Source organism: Anopheles bellator, chromosome 1, assembly GCF_943735745.2.
Source record: "Anopheles bellator chromosome 1, idAnoBellAS_SP24_06.2, whole genome shotgun sequence".
NCBI lineage: Eukaryota > Metazoa > Arthropoda > Insecta > Diptera > Culicidae > Anopheles > Anopheles bellator.
Window position 1 is genome coordinate 42,172,215 of NC_071285.1, and position 12,927 is coordinate 42,185,141.

General features: G+C 49.9%; 3 protein-coding genes across 5 annotated transcripts in view; 1 reads left to right on the plus strand and 2 right to left on the minus strand.

Moving 5' to 3' along the window:
* LOC131205431 (facilitated trehalose transporter Tret1) overlaps window positions 1-4,132 on the plus strand; it is a 13,312-nt gene extending 9,180 nt beyond the window's left edge. For 2 of the 3 annotated variants that reach the window (XM_058197520.1, XM_058197521.1), the window contains exons 2-6: window positions 44-351; window positions 594-719; window positions 1,806-1,977; window positions 2,045-2,944; window positions 3,025-4,132. In XM_058197520.1, coding sequence (XP_058053503.1) covers window positions 265-351; window positions 594-719; window positions 1,806-1,977; window positions 2,045-2,944; window positions 3,025-3,212 — 1,473 coding nt within the window. In that variant the 5' untranslated portion in view covers window positions 44-264 and the 3' untranslated portion in view covers window positions 3,213-4,132. The remainder of the gene's footprint in view (window positions 1-43; window positions 352-593; window positions 720-1,805; window positions 1,978-2,044; window positions 2,945-3,024) is intronic. The other variant, XM_058197519.1, reaches the window with a different exon arrangement.
* The window catches only part of LOC131205433 (RING-box protein 2), a 27,498-nt gene extending 22,957 nt beyond the window's left edge, over window positions 1-4,541 (minus strand). The window contains exon 1 of the mRNA XM_058197523.1: window positions 4,287-4,541. Within this exon, the coding sequence (XP_058053506.1) occupies window positions 4,287-4,434 (148 nt within the window). The 5' untranslated portion in view covers window positions 4,435-4,541. The remainder of the gene's footprint in view (window positions 1-4,286) is intronic.
* Window positions 4,542-6,908: 2,367 nt separating this feature from the next.
* LOC131205698 (protein grainyhead) overlaps window positions 6,909-12,927 on the minus strand; it is a 118,398-nt gene continuing 112,379 nt past the window's right edge. Inside the window, exons 13-17 of the mRNA XM_058197912.1 lie at window positions 10,903-11,082; window positions 10,646-10,797; window positions 10,311-10,512; window positions 9,315-9,379; window positions 6,909-8,486 (exon numbers count right to left, since the gene is read on the minus strand). Of these exons, the coding sequence (XP_058053895.1) occupies window positions 8,360-8,486; window positions 9,315-9,379; window positions 10,311-10,512; window positions 10,646-10,797; window positions 10,903-11,082 (726 nt within the window). The 3' untranslated portion in view covers window positions 6,909-8,359. The remainder of the gene's footprint in view (window positions 8,487-9,314; window positions 9,380-10,310; window positions 10,513-10,645; window positions 10,798-10,902; window positions 11,083-12,927) is intronic.

Consider the following 12,927-nt stretch of genomic DNA (forward strand, 5'->3'; position numbering starts at 1 on the left):
GACCGTGTATTATCCTCCGTTACTCCGGTGTTTCCCCACACAGTCCAGGTGCCGTTCGCGTGAGTTCGGTGTGTCAAGCCAACTGTGGCAGAGACAGTATTCTAAGCAGAGTGTATGTGCGACATTCTCGTCGGGAGGATCCTCTAACCTCCGGCTTCCGGTGAGGTGCTGAGAGATCCCAGCTTCGAGCCAAGCGAGCGAGAGCGGGAGCTGTTCGTTCCAAATTCGTTCGAGATCCAACTACCCGAGCCGCAACGCCACAAGATGGTGAAGATATTGATGCGTGCGGACACGCACGTGTCCTTTTCGGTTAACGCTGAGGATCCGGTCGCCAAGTGTACTACATCGCAGGTTCAGTCACACAAGCTTCTTCCTTCTCGCCCGATCGTTTCACCTTCTAACCAACTCATACTCGTCTCGTGGCGCGGCTCGCTAACACGCTCATCCAGTAGTAGCTCTGAGGGCCAGCTCTTGTCCTAGGCGATGCCATACGCTCGTTTTCGGTACCTGCCGGAAAAAAGTGATGCTTTACTCAGTTCCGATTATTGTTTTCTTTTCGGCCGAATCCACACAACACCATGCCCACCACATAGGTCCTGGCAGCGCTGTCCGTGTCGCTCGGATCGATGGTCGTCGGGTTTTCGTCCGCCTACACCTCACCCGCCCTGGTTTCGATGCAGAACCGCAACATTACAGCGTTCGAGGTCACGGATCAATCGGTAAGTGTTCCACACGTCAGCCATCGAAATGTGTCGCGGCGCCGATCAGCGTTTGTCCTTGTCGATCGGTTCAAGATCGTGGCACGGCCCGACCGCCGGGTACACGTGTCCCGTAGCGCAATCGAATCGATAATCAGTACCGGGAAGGGCGGCTTAATCCAATAATGGGCGCCCAGCTTTGCTAAACAGTCAACAACGGGCCCGGAGCGGTCGGTTGGTGGATTGTTTTGGGTTAGGCAGTCTCCGTTGTGCATCTCGGTGGTCGCGCATCATTACGTGCTCGTGAGAACTAATGGCGGCGCAGCCCGAGAGTTTGTTATGGAAAAAAGCTCGTTGCTTATTATTGCATTCACGCGAACGGCGGTGGTCCCGATTAACGAGTGACATTTCCCGCGGCAGTTTACGGTCCATACGGGGCAACCGTTCAGCGCCATAAAGATGGTGAACGATGTTTTTCCGATTCCAGTTAATCCCTAATCGATTACGTAACTGACATGAGCTTCTATTTGGACACCAAGTTGTACATGAAACTAAAGTAATTTGACGACAATTCAATTGCAAATTGACTTTGCAAAATTGGCAAACAACAAATTGGGTATAAATCTGTTAGCAATGCAGTAAGGCAACGCAAAAGCTTTGCGTTTGCAATCCAGCGAATAAATGTATTTTTAAACCCCCTCACGAAGCTTCGCCGGACCGACGGACCGCGACGGACTTCCCTTCCGGTTCCGTTCCGTTTCGGCGACATGCAAATGAAAACAAACAACTCATTTGCGACGGCAAGGCAAGTGTATTAGCCTGTTTTCCCTTGTTGCCCTAATTTTCCCGCGGTGGCAGTGGGCAGAGAAAAGCCGGACGCCGGATTGCCCACGCGTCATAACAGATCTAATTTCCACTCGCGTCGCGCCGTGAAACAAAACATTTCGCACACACACGCCCGAAAGGCAGCGAGCGAGCGAGAGCGCCTTTTTCGGCCAACTGGAGACAGATTCCGATTCGCGTCATATTTCCGTGTGCGTTCAAGGTTAGGGGGTCAGCAGCAGCAGCAACAGATACTGAGCTGTTCTCTGGTTTCCGCTTTCACAGGGCTCCTGGGTCGGTGGTATTATGCCACTGGCCGGTCTGGCCGGCGGCATCCTCGGGGGGCCGATGATTGAGTATCTCGGACGCAAGAACACCATCCTGGCGACGGCAACACCGTTCATCATCTCGTGGCTCCTGATCGGTTGCGCAACGCACGTGGCAATGGTGCTTGTCGGTGAGTAACTACCTGGACTGTAGCCCCCGGCATCACGGTTAACTCTCTAACTCCGGTGTATTCGTAGGTCGTGCCATGTCCGGACTGTGTGTGGGCATCGCATCCCTCTCGCTACCGGTCTATCTCGGTGAAACGGTCCAGCCGGAAGTGCGCGGAACGCTCGGTCTGCTACCGACAGCGTTCGGTAACATCGGCATCCTGATGTGCTTCGTGGCCGGCAAATATCTCGACTGGTCCGGGTTGGCGTTCCTCGGTGCCGTCCTTCCCGTTCCGTTCCTGCTGCTGATGTTCCTCATCCCCGAGACGCCCCGTTGGTACGTGTCGCGCAATCGCGAGGACCGGGCACGCAAAGCCCTGCAGTGGCTGCGTGGCCGCAAGGCCGATGTCGAACCGGAGCTGAAGGGTATCTCGAAGTCGCACCAGGAAGCGGAACGGCACGCCTCCAACAGCGCCATGCTCGACCTGCTGAAGAAGGCCAACCTGAAACCGCTGCTGATCTCGCTCGGGCTGATGTTCTTCCAGCAGCTGTCCGGTATCAATGCGGTCATCTTCTACACCGTCATGATCTTCAAGAGTGCCGGCTCGACGATCGACGAAAACCTGTGCACGATCATCGTCGGTGTGGTGAACTTCATTGCGACGTTCATCGCCACCGTGCTGATCGATCGGCTCGGCCGTAAGATGCTACTGTACATCTCCGACGTGGCCATGATCGTGACACTCATGACGCTCGGTGGGTTCTTCTACATGAAGAACAATGGCGAGGATGTGTCCCACATCGGCTGGTTACCGCTGGCCGCGTTTGTCGTGTTTGTGCTCGGCTTCTCGCTCGGTTTCGGCCCCATTCCGTGGCTCATGATGGGAGAGATTTTGCCGGGCAAAATTCGTGGTTCCGCAGCGTCCGTCGCGACCGCCTTCAACTGGAGCTGTACGTTTGTCGTGACGAAAACTTTTGCCGACGTTATCAGTAAGTCTCACATTCCCCACCAACAACAACAATGATCACACAAATCACTTTCCACTGTTTCACGTGTTTCACCCGCCCAGGTACGATCGGTACGCACGGTGCGTTTTGGATGTTTGGCTCGGTCTGCGTCATCGGTCTGATGTTCGTCATCGTGTACGTGCCGGAGACCCAGGGCAAATCGCTCGAGGACATCGAACGGAAGATGATGGGCCGCGTGAGGCGAATGAGCTCGGTGGCCAACATTAAGCCACTGTCGTTCAATATGTAAAAACACACGGTCGTCCCAAGGGTTGCCACGGCGGCCACCATTTGCTTCGATAGAGGGTTTCCGGAAGCCAAAAAATCCTGACAAATTCGTACATAGAGTAAAGTGGACTAGAGAATGTGATATGCGACCCAATAGAGTGCCGAGTGCAATGAGACAAAAAATTTACAATTCAAAGCTTGTCAGAAGTTTCTTCCCTTTCGGCCTCACTCCTTGCTCTCTGTGGGCTGGCTGGCTGACACAGTCGGGCCGTTTTAAGGAATCCTTAGGGCCATGGCACAAGCCGGTCGACTCAGTGTTATTGTTTCTTCCGCGTTTCTGGAAACAGCACGCTCGTTCGCTTGAAGTTATCACTCAGTGATTAGAAATAGGGCAAGCCATGTTCGTGGTCGGGCTTCCGGAAGCTACGGATTGCGCGGCGAAAACACCGAACAGAAAATAGCAGCACGGCCACCAATAATTGTAATCCTTGTCTGCTTTCGCAGAACGGATCACCAAAGTCAAACATTATCCTAGGTAAGAGCAGACAATGAAGGTTTAACCTAAATTAGGAAGGTGATTCCGCGGGTCAAGCGGTCACCGGTAGTAGCGCGAGGACAGACAGGGTTGTTTTTTTATTTTGTAGAAATGTTTTAGTTCTAGTTTAGTTTTCTTTTCTGCCTCCAGCCAGCGGCCGCATAGTGGGTCACCGGTGGCTCGCCCGGGATGTAAATAGTATGTGACAGATAGACACACTGAACATTGAAATTAGCGCCGCCAAGTGGCACGAACCAATTTGGAAGATTAATGCAAAATATTACCATGGGCTATCAAAAGATGTATCTGTAAAATCTTGCATGAATACGTTCCGTTTTACGGTAGTGGCCGATCGGAGGGCAGCCCGTGAATCTCTGAATCGTAGCGTAAAATATAAACATTAAACCAAACTCCTTACGGCGTACGCTGCCTGTTTCGGGTTTCTTTTGGTATCTGGCAAGGGTATCTTCATCAACAGGTTATTCCTCTTGGGACTGCCGGAAATTATTTTCTACGATGGCAATGGCGATGTTGAAGGTTGAAAAGATTCTGTGGACTTACCCATAACCTGAACGCGGCAAATTGCGCAAGTATCACATTCCACATCCCAGCTCCACATCGCAACCGCGTTCCACTTTTTCAGCGTAAACATTTTGTCCGGCTTCACGTCATCGAACTTGTCGCACGAATTTTCGTTTTCATCCGCCATTTCAGCGTACTTCGGAGCGTCGAATCACTGCAAATGCACCAAGGGAAACACAATCGCTATAAATCACTAAATCACTGACCGTTCTCACTGCTCAACGTTACGGAGTTTGTTCGGGACAATAGAAACGAAAAGAACCTGAATAAATAGTAAACAATGCGCTGTCAAATGGTCTTAGCTGATCACCCTTCGGGAACGCTCAGTTTTGACAGACTGGCCGGAAAGTGGCTGCGTACTGTCGCTAGAACAGTTTAAATTTGAATGGCAAAGAAATGCGAAAAAAGCGGCTACTTCAAGGATGTTTCAAATAAAAACCAGCAAAAACCAAGCAAGCAACCAGCAACAAAAAATTCTACTGCAATGTTTCTTCTAAAAATGTTTCTGCAATGCATTTTCGGCTAGGTGGTCACAACATTAAAGGCACTTCCTTTTCAATGTACTAAACTCAAACTATATTTAATCGTTTTTTTCATCATTTTCAATAAAATATAACAGTACAGTTAAAAAAGAAAAGCTTACACTAGGTTGTTGCGTTTGTGTTACGGTTTTTTGTTCTTTCTCTTGCGAAACATTCCTTCGGACCGGGTGCCGGAAAATGTGTTTTTGTGTAATTTTATCGCATTTTTTCTCGTTTTCGCGGTTTTGCGCGCTAAAACTAACTTCCTTCTTCTCGGTACGCACTTCTCGATGGCTGTGAACACTGCCCGCGGCCTTGTGCCTCGTACGCAGAACAGCACTCCTCACGATCTACCGCTAGATGGCTTAGACGCTAGTTTGTAAAGAAAGACAGCAATCACGTAACATACGGCCACCGTCGAACAGGGGAGACTGTTACTGTTGCTGAGTGCTATTCCCTTAGGATCACGGATGGGGTGGGTGGGTGGTTCTCTCGAGGGAACAGTATCGACGACGACCGAGCTACGTCGCGGTACGTCTTAAAATGGCAAAATGGAACATGGATGGCAAACATTGGGGACGGTCACAAAAAGTTGCTTAAACTATTCAACGCTTATCGCCAAGCTGTCAAGCAGTGGACAAAAAATTAGTACGTTAGAAAGACACTAGTCGGGGGAGTCAATGACCACTACACTACAGGTTGTACGTTGGATGGATATTTGTGGGAAAGTCTCGGCTTATGCGTCGCTGCACTAGAAGTGCCCGATTTCGCGGCTGTCCGAAAAAGAACGAAGGAAGTGAACGGTGCGAATAGAGGACGTTGCTCTAATCAACTAAAGAGAGATACACACTAGAAGTATTCTAGGGCCCTAACGTCATACGGATCGTTCAATGATTACTAATATTCGTTATAACTTGAAGTACGTGATGAAAGCGGAAGTAGAAATTAATAAAAAAAAACACTTTCCTATACTAAATACTGCTACTACATTGCATGTTACTCGCCGTTACTCTTTCAAAACTGCTTAACTGCTCTCTCTCTCTCTCTCTCTCTCTTGCCTTCTCTTTACTTTTCCTTATCTCCTCTCTCTTTCTCTCTCTCTCTCTGTCTGTCTCTCTGCCTGTCCCTACGCTGCTACCGGCTACATCCTTAAGTACAACAAAAATGTGTTTTCAATAAAATTAATATTGCATTTTACGGAAGCCTACACAGAGTTATGCACCTTCCGGTCGGTCCTACCCACTATGAAATCCTACGGCCTAACTTAACCGAGCTCCTCTTTAAGAATATTGTGTCCCTCTATCTCTCTCTCTCTCTCTCTCACTCGCCATTGCGCTTCGTTTGACACTCTGTTGCTGTTTCTTACTTAGTTTGCGTTTTGTGCTATTGCGTCGTTCGATGCTCACTTTGATGCGTTTCATTCGCGTCTCGTTCCATAGCAGTCGCGACTGATCATCGATCGTGTGCTCACCGAAAGTCGATCTTTTTTGCCCTACCACTTGTTTTGGCCACCATGGGAGAATACCACAGCATTGTTCATTGTGCTTCTCATGTTTGTCGTAAACGTAAGGTTGTGTAATGAAGGTGCAGTGCTATTTAAGGTAATACAAAAGTAACAAAATATAACTCCGCTTCCGCGCTCCTGTATGGCAACGATCGATCGATTCGGCACAGATTGCAAGGGGTGTTCCCTAATTTTGCTGTTCCGGCAAGTGATAAGTTCCGGTTCCGTGTTGCTTTTCCTTACAAAATATCACATTTTTTTCCGTTCGAATCATTTGTGTTTGTTTCTCGTTTCGCTGCACCACCACTCTGGGTGCGTCAACGGGACGGTACAATGTGTGTGTGCTTAAACATGAAAATACTTATGCTCCACCTAACCGCCCCACTTTTATGCTTTCTACGCGGCGCTTTTGCATCGTTTTGAAGATGTTGGAGCACGCCTCAGGTACTTAACCATTAGATAATAAGAACATTGTGTTTTTGTCACTTCCCCGTCACTCGGGGAAGCCGATTTCTTGCCGTTTCATGGCCGCTTCCGCCATTGCTTCCGCTTAGCTCTAGGTTTTGTGTTCGACAATATGGCAGTTCCGTGCAGAGACAAGTGAAAACAGGTTCATCAAACGATCGGCCGATCGTTCTGAGTTCTGAGCAGAAGTAATGCCACTTGTGGGGAGGGTGATTATGAAATTCAAAAAAGCCCTCCGGTACGCTGTCATGGAGCTGTGCGTGCTTTTCCGCGCGCGTTGTGAAAGAACTGAATTAACAGAACCGCAGCCTGCCTGATTCTCCGGTTTGTTGTCGTGATCGTGCTGGGTTCCTCGCTTGTTTCATCGGTGAAATCTTTTGAATTGAATTGTTTAATAAAACCAGCGCACTGCCGTGTGCTTTTGCCTGCCTTTCCTACTCTCTCTCTCTCTCTGACCTAGCATTCCACTTGAGCAACGTTCCTAGATTGATCCTCGAGACCCCGGAGAGCGTCAGAAGAAGGGGAAGACCTTTTCCGAAGCCGCCCCACCGGTGGTCCTGTTTTCCCTTTGAGATCGCATTAAATGGATGGCATCTGTTTGAAAGGGGCAGAGAGAGGCTCACGACTGCCCCCTATACACAGTATCTAGCGTTAAATGCATACAGGTTATATGAGTAACACTATCGTTCTACGGTGCGCGCTACCGAATAGTTTCCACACGTTCCAGAATCGGGAGCGAAGAAAACTAAAACGGAGCATATTTTTAAATGAAATGTTTTGTACAAAAAGGGGGTTCATAAAATAGGAAGTGGTTTAAAACGAAATTTTCAAATCAATGTCCAAACAGTGTCGAATGTTCCGATGCCGCCCATTGAGGGCGTACGGTGGACAAGGACGCGAAAGACAAAAAGAAAGACGGATCCCTTAACGTAGTAGTGCCTAGCTCAAATAAATAGTTAATTTCCAACGTTAATTCACTTACCTATCTTACTGAAACAACTCTAAAGGTTACACTGCTGCCTTATTACCGCTACTTGCCGTGACGCTCTGGCACACACAGATTCGCACCCAATCGTGCCTATGTACAATGCTTTTGTCGGTGTGCTCTCCCCCTCTGTTCTATTCGATGCTATGCGCGGTGCTATGCTATTGTATCAAGGTACCCTTCATCTTCGAGCTAAGGCACGGCGCTCTTCCGCGAGCATCACGGCACGGAGCGTACGAACGGCTTTCCGTTAAGCATAAAATCTCATCATAACAACCTAATTACGAAAACAAATAATATTTTGCGAACTGTTCGCTTCCTTCAAACACGTTTTTCCTGGTTGTTCCTTCAAAATCCTTCCCTTCGGGCACTATATTGTAGAGTCGCCTTACGTGCTAAACAGATAACAGATTACAGCTCGCTCGCGTACGCCCGCGTCCGTTCGTCCTCGGTTCCGCGCGGGCTCCGGAGATGGCAAGATTGGTTGCAAGATCGGTGCGTGGATCGGTGCGTGGAATGGCATTACGTTCGGGTATGGCACTGCGGGCGCCGATCGCGGTGCGGATGGCGCTGGCGCTCAGTGCGTCGGCAGCTCCGTTAGTGTGATGTCGTACAGGTCGTCCTCGTACCGCTGCACCTCCAGGATGAAGATGTCCTCGTTGCAGTAGTGTCTGATCATGTCATCGTCAATTCTCGCCGTAATCCTACAAAACGGACGAACGGAAAAAAGACCCAAGAAACACACCGAACGAGGGCCATTGTTGAATGAAGTGATGCAAAATGTGTCAGAGAGAAAAACAGAGAGACAGAAAAGGAGATAAAGAAAAAGAGAGAGGCTACTCGTGCACTAACTCTACGGAGAAGGATACAAACTCTCTACCCAACAGCAAAACTAGCACCACTAGTAACGCTAACTAAAATACGAAAAGTGTTCGTAGTGGGTTCCTGCACCGGCGCGTTAAAGGCGTTAAATATAGGACAGAGGACGCTCTCGTTAGCAAGTTTTTTGCAGCAGTTTTTCGGTTTAGAGCTGGAGCTGTCGAACGATCGTGAGCTGGGGCGTGAGCTGTTGTTTAGGGTTGTTAGTGTTAAACATCATCACACCAACCGGTTTAGTCGACAAACATTGAACATGGAAGCAGGTTAGTGGAAGCCAGGTTGTTGTGTTTCTGACGTAAGAGTCGGGGCGCAGGCGAAAGAAACAGAAGGAAGGATAGCAAAAGGATCGAGATCGACAACAACCGGCAAGGGCGCGCAAAGTTCGCGCGGTACGCTAACGTTGTGCTAACTGCCAACTGGACATGGTTTGAAAGAAACAACAACATTCCTATTCACCAATGTGCTACGTCAGAGAGAGAGAGAGAGTTCATCAACCGAAGTGGTTCTAGGCTAGACTAATGTACAGATCCAGACGAATTTCGACAGCCAAACAAAGTACAGATAGTTCGAGGAAAATAGACAGAGAGAGAAATAGAGAAGGAGAGAGAGAGAGAGAGAGCGATATCGAATTGGAATGGAAACTCAAAACTTACCCTTTCTTATTTTTGCGATAAATAGTGTTAATTCTCGACGAGGAAATTTTGAATTTATTTTCAATCTGCAATTCAAGAGAGAGAGATAGATAGAGAAAGTGGTAGATAGAGAGAGAGAGAGAGACAGGGAGACAGAGAGAGACCAAGAGGGGACGGATGGTACACGCGGCCAATAACATTATCAATATCGCGGGTCGATAGTGGTCGATCGATCGATTTTCCAATTTTGAGCGCAACCGATTAGCAACCGGTGAGCGGGGGGGTTTACGATGCGGCGGGCCACCTATGCGTCTATGCTGGGTTAATCATCACATCACCGGTGCACCCGGCACCGGATCACAGACACGGGGAAAGCCAAAGCCGCCAAAAGCCGCCAGTCGCATCCTGGCGGGCAGCGCATTCGGTTCGCAGCGACAGCGGCAGGAACGTGTTGAGTGCTTCGCCCGGGGCATGGGGGGGGTAGTGCGTGTGTTTGGGTGGCAGGATTAGTTCCCAGTTCGGGTGATACGGGTTATTGATACCGAAGGGGGTGGGCCGTGCGTCTGGCGTGCATCCCGTTAGTGGAACAACGAACCGCAGCAAGTGGCTCAATCAGTGCTGGCCGGCCCCAGTGGAAAGCGATCGCGACCCGGGGGGGGGGAGGAACACCAAGGATGGACGTGGGTGAGGGGTGTTTTAGTGCACCGAAGGGGAGCTGGGCTGGGTCATTATTAATGGGTGCAGCGATTAATCCGTACAACAACTATCGACACAGAGACATTGGTTATTGGCGCCAAGGCGTGTGTGGGGGGGAGGGGTGTGACTGTGTGTGTGTGTGTGAGGGTCCTGAACCGCACGGACCGCAATGGTCCCCGCGGGCTGGTGCCATCCCGTTGGCTGGGTGGCCAATCGGGACCGAGATCGCGAATCGGGAATCGTCCTGCGTTGACGGCAGGACCTCGTGGACCCCCACGGGGGAAGCAGCGGGGTTCTGCAGCGGTGGGGCAACCCACTTACCGCGTTCAGCAGCCCGACCGTGGTCGGCGGGACGACGTGCAGGGGCGTGTAGACGTCCTCGTTGTCCTGGCGCACGTACAGCATGACGCGCTCGCTGAGCGGTGGCGACATTCGCTGGCGCTTGATTTGTGGCGCAAATTCGGCCATCGGGTTGCCGGCTCCCATCGTCCCGTCCATGATGATGCTCGGATCCTTCTTGTCACTGCGTGAGAGGGGAAAGAAAACAAAAGTTCGCATTGTAGCACACGCATCCGAGAGAGAGAGAGAGAGAAAGGCGACGGCAGTGCCTTCGGAAGTTTGGAAGTTCAAGCCGACATTTTGCTCCCGCTACTCACGTCGGTACGTCCGGTGGGAAGTGGTTGTGGAACTTCAGCGTCGGCGTGGCCGGCTTGTTGGCGTGCAGCAGGAACGGTGACTTGACGTTGTCGCTGGTGCCGGAAAGGGAGTCCGCGTCGTGCCCGTAGAACTGCAAATCCATGGACGTTAGCTACAGATTGCGATTGCGAAGGGGTTGTTGTTACGAAAGTACGATTTTGGTTAGCTGGCCTGGTGCTTGTAACGGTGTGCGCTGTGCTCTGGCATGACGCCTTACCTTGTCGATATCCTCCGACGGCGAAAACAGGACCGGTGGCTTCATCAGGTCGCTCATACCGTAGAACTCGGACCGATCCGTGACCGGGTGGTTAAGGTCGTCCAGCTTTTTCCGCCCGGTGGCCGTCATCTTTCGCTTCGTCAGCCGGCGCTCCTCGTCACGCGTCTTACGTTCGGCACCCTGGAAGTGGAACAGGCGAAGAATCGAAGCCCCAATTAGAAAGAAATTCCCTGATTTTCCTGGAGAAAATTCACCCAGAACCCAATGGCTTATGGTTTAAGTTGGTCAAACCGATCTATAAATGAGGTGAATATACCGTTAAAGATCCGGATCCGGATCGTTTGATGGGAGCTATAATAATCTTAATCTTTATGGCACCGACGGTGGGATCATGTTCCGGTTCTTTCGGAACGCAACATGAACGTCATCATGACGCCATGACCTCATTCTGCTGCAATGAGCACTAACCCGCCCCGGAAACTATGGGATGATGCAAAACAACACGCTAACGGGAAGACACGGGCCCGAGTGACAGGACACTGGGTGGTGGGATCGGTGCCGACTCCCTGCTGCCTACAGCGCGTTGTCTAGCAACCACTTCTCCGTGTGCGCAGAGAGAGAGAGAGAGAGAGAGCGAGAACAGGGGTCTCCGATCCGGTGTGATGAAGCTCCTCGCGCTCGCTGCACCGGACGATGTAGATATTTTTCATCTTTATAGCACAGATTATACGAGGCTTATCTTCATTAAAAATGGCTAAAATATCGTTGCGCGCGGTGGTTGCGTGGCGACGGACCCGCGCACGGATGATCGCCTCACAATTGCGCGTCCCGTCTCGCGCAGTTACTAAGTGGAGTTACAAACTAAGCTGCGCCGCGGCGCTGACACGTGGAAAGGGTGGCGCAATGTAATTTGCCCCCATGAGCCCCCACCCCACTCTTTCCAGAGACCTGTCACGGGACCGTGCGGACCGTAATGGGTTTTCAAATGATTTTATTAATCCACAACTCTCGCTGCGATGGCCGAATGGCCGTGGCGCATCACGAGTGGAGGCCAACCTGGGGCCAACGCGAAATGGAACCTTAGGAGGCGCAAGACAAATGACACCAACACTTGTCACGGCGGCTGCACTCTGCTCTTGCGCAAAGCTGCGTGACGCGACCCCGCAAACTATTCGCAAAACAGTGTCCAAATGGATGCCATTCTGTAGGTACCATAGGCTTTCGAGACACTCAGTTGAAAACACACTGAACAAGTGGCCGAAAAACGAAAGAAAGCATTAAGAATCAGTACTGTGATAGGAAAAACAGTATCACGAAGCATAAAACACTTTCATTCTGTCGATGCCACTCGGGAGAAGCGGAATTTGGGGCTTTTTCGCTACCGAAACCCGTCGAGCATATAAAGTAAATTTTTGGTCCCGCAAGGCACGGGTCTACCATTAAACACGAAACATTCGGGTTATTCGAAGTCAAAGTCAAAATTCCTGTTAGAAAATAAATTTTCCAACAGTCCATAACAGGAATAAAGTCACTCTCTAGCTCTGAAAGTCACGACTGAAGCGCACTGCTCAAAGTGTATAAAATTCAACAACAATATCGCTGACTCTGGCTCAGGTAACTTTTTTGAATAATTTGGAGCGTTTTCGAAAGGATAAAGTGGATTTCGTGCGTCGATTCAGCACTGCAGATGAGACTTGGGACTATTACCATGATCCTGAATCAGTGCAAGAGGTTAAAGAGTGCTCCGAAACGAATTCGTGTTGCGAAATCGGCCAAGAAGGTCAGTTAGGATTCTCACTTCAAGAATGGAATTCACAGATTGGAATATCTTTGGAACAAGTGTATAGAAGTTCAGGGCGGCCATAGTGAATAATAAAATGTATTTCAAGTTGAAAAAAATGTGTTTTTCTCATCGAACCGCAAAACTTATTGAACAACGCATTAATTGTAATGAGGATGTTTAGAATAATGCATCCCTATTTGTAAAGAGTCAATTCCATTCCTTTCTACAGCTTCAGTCACGGA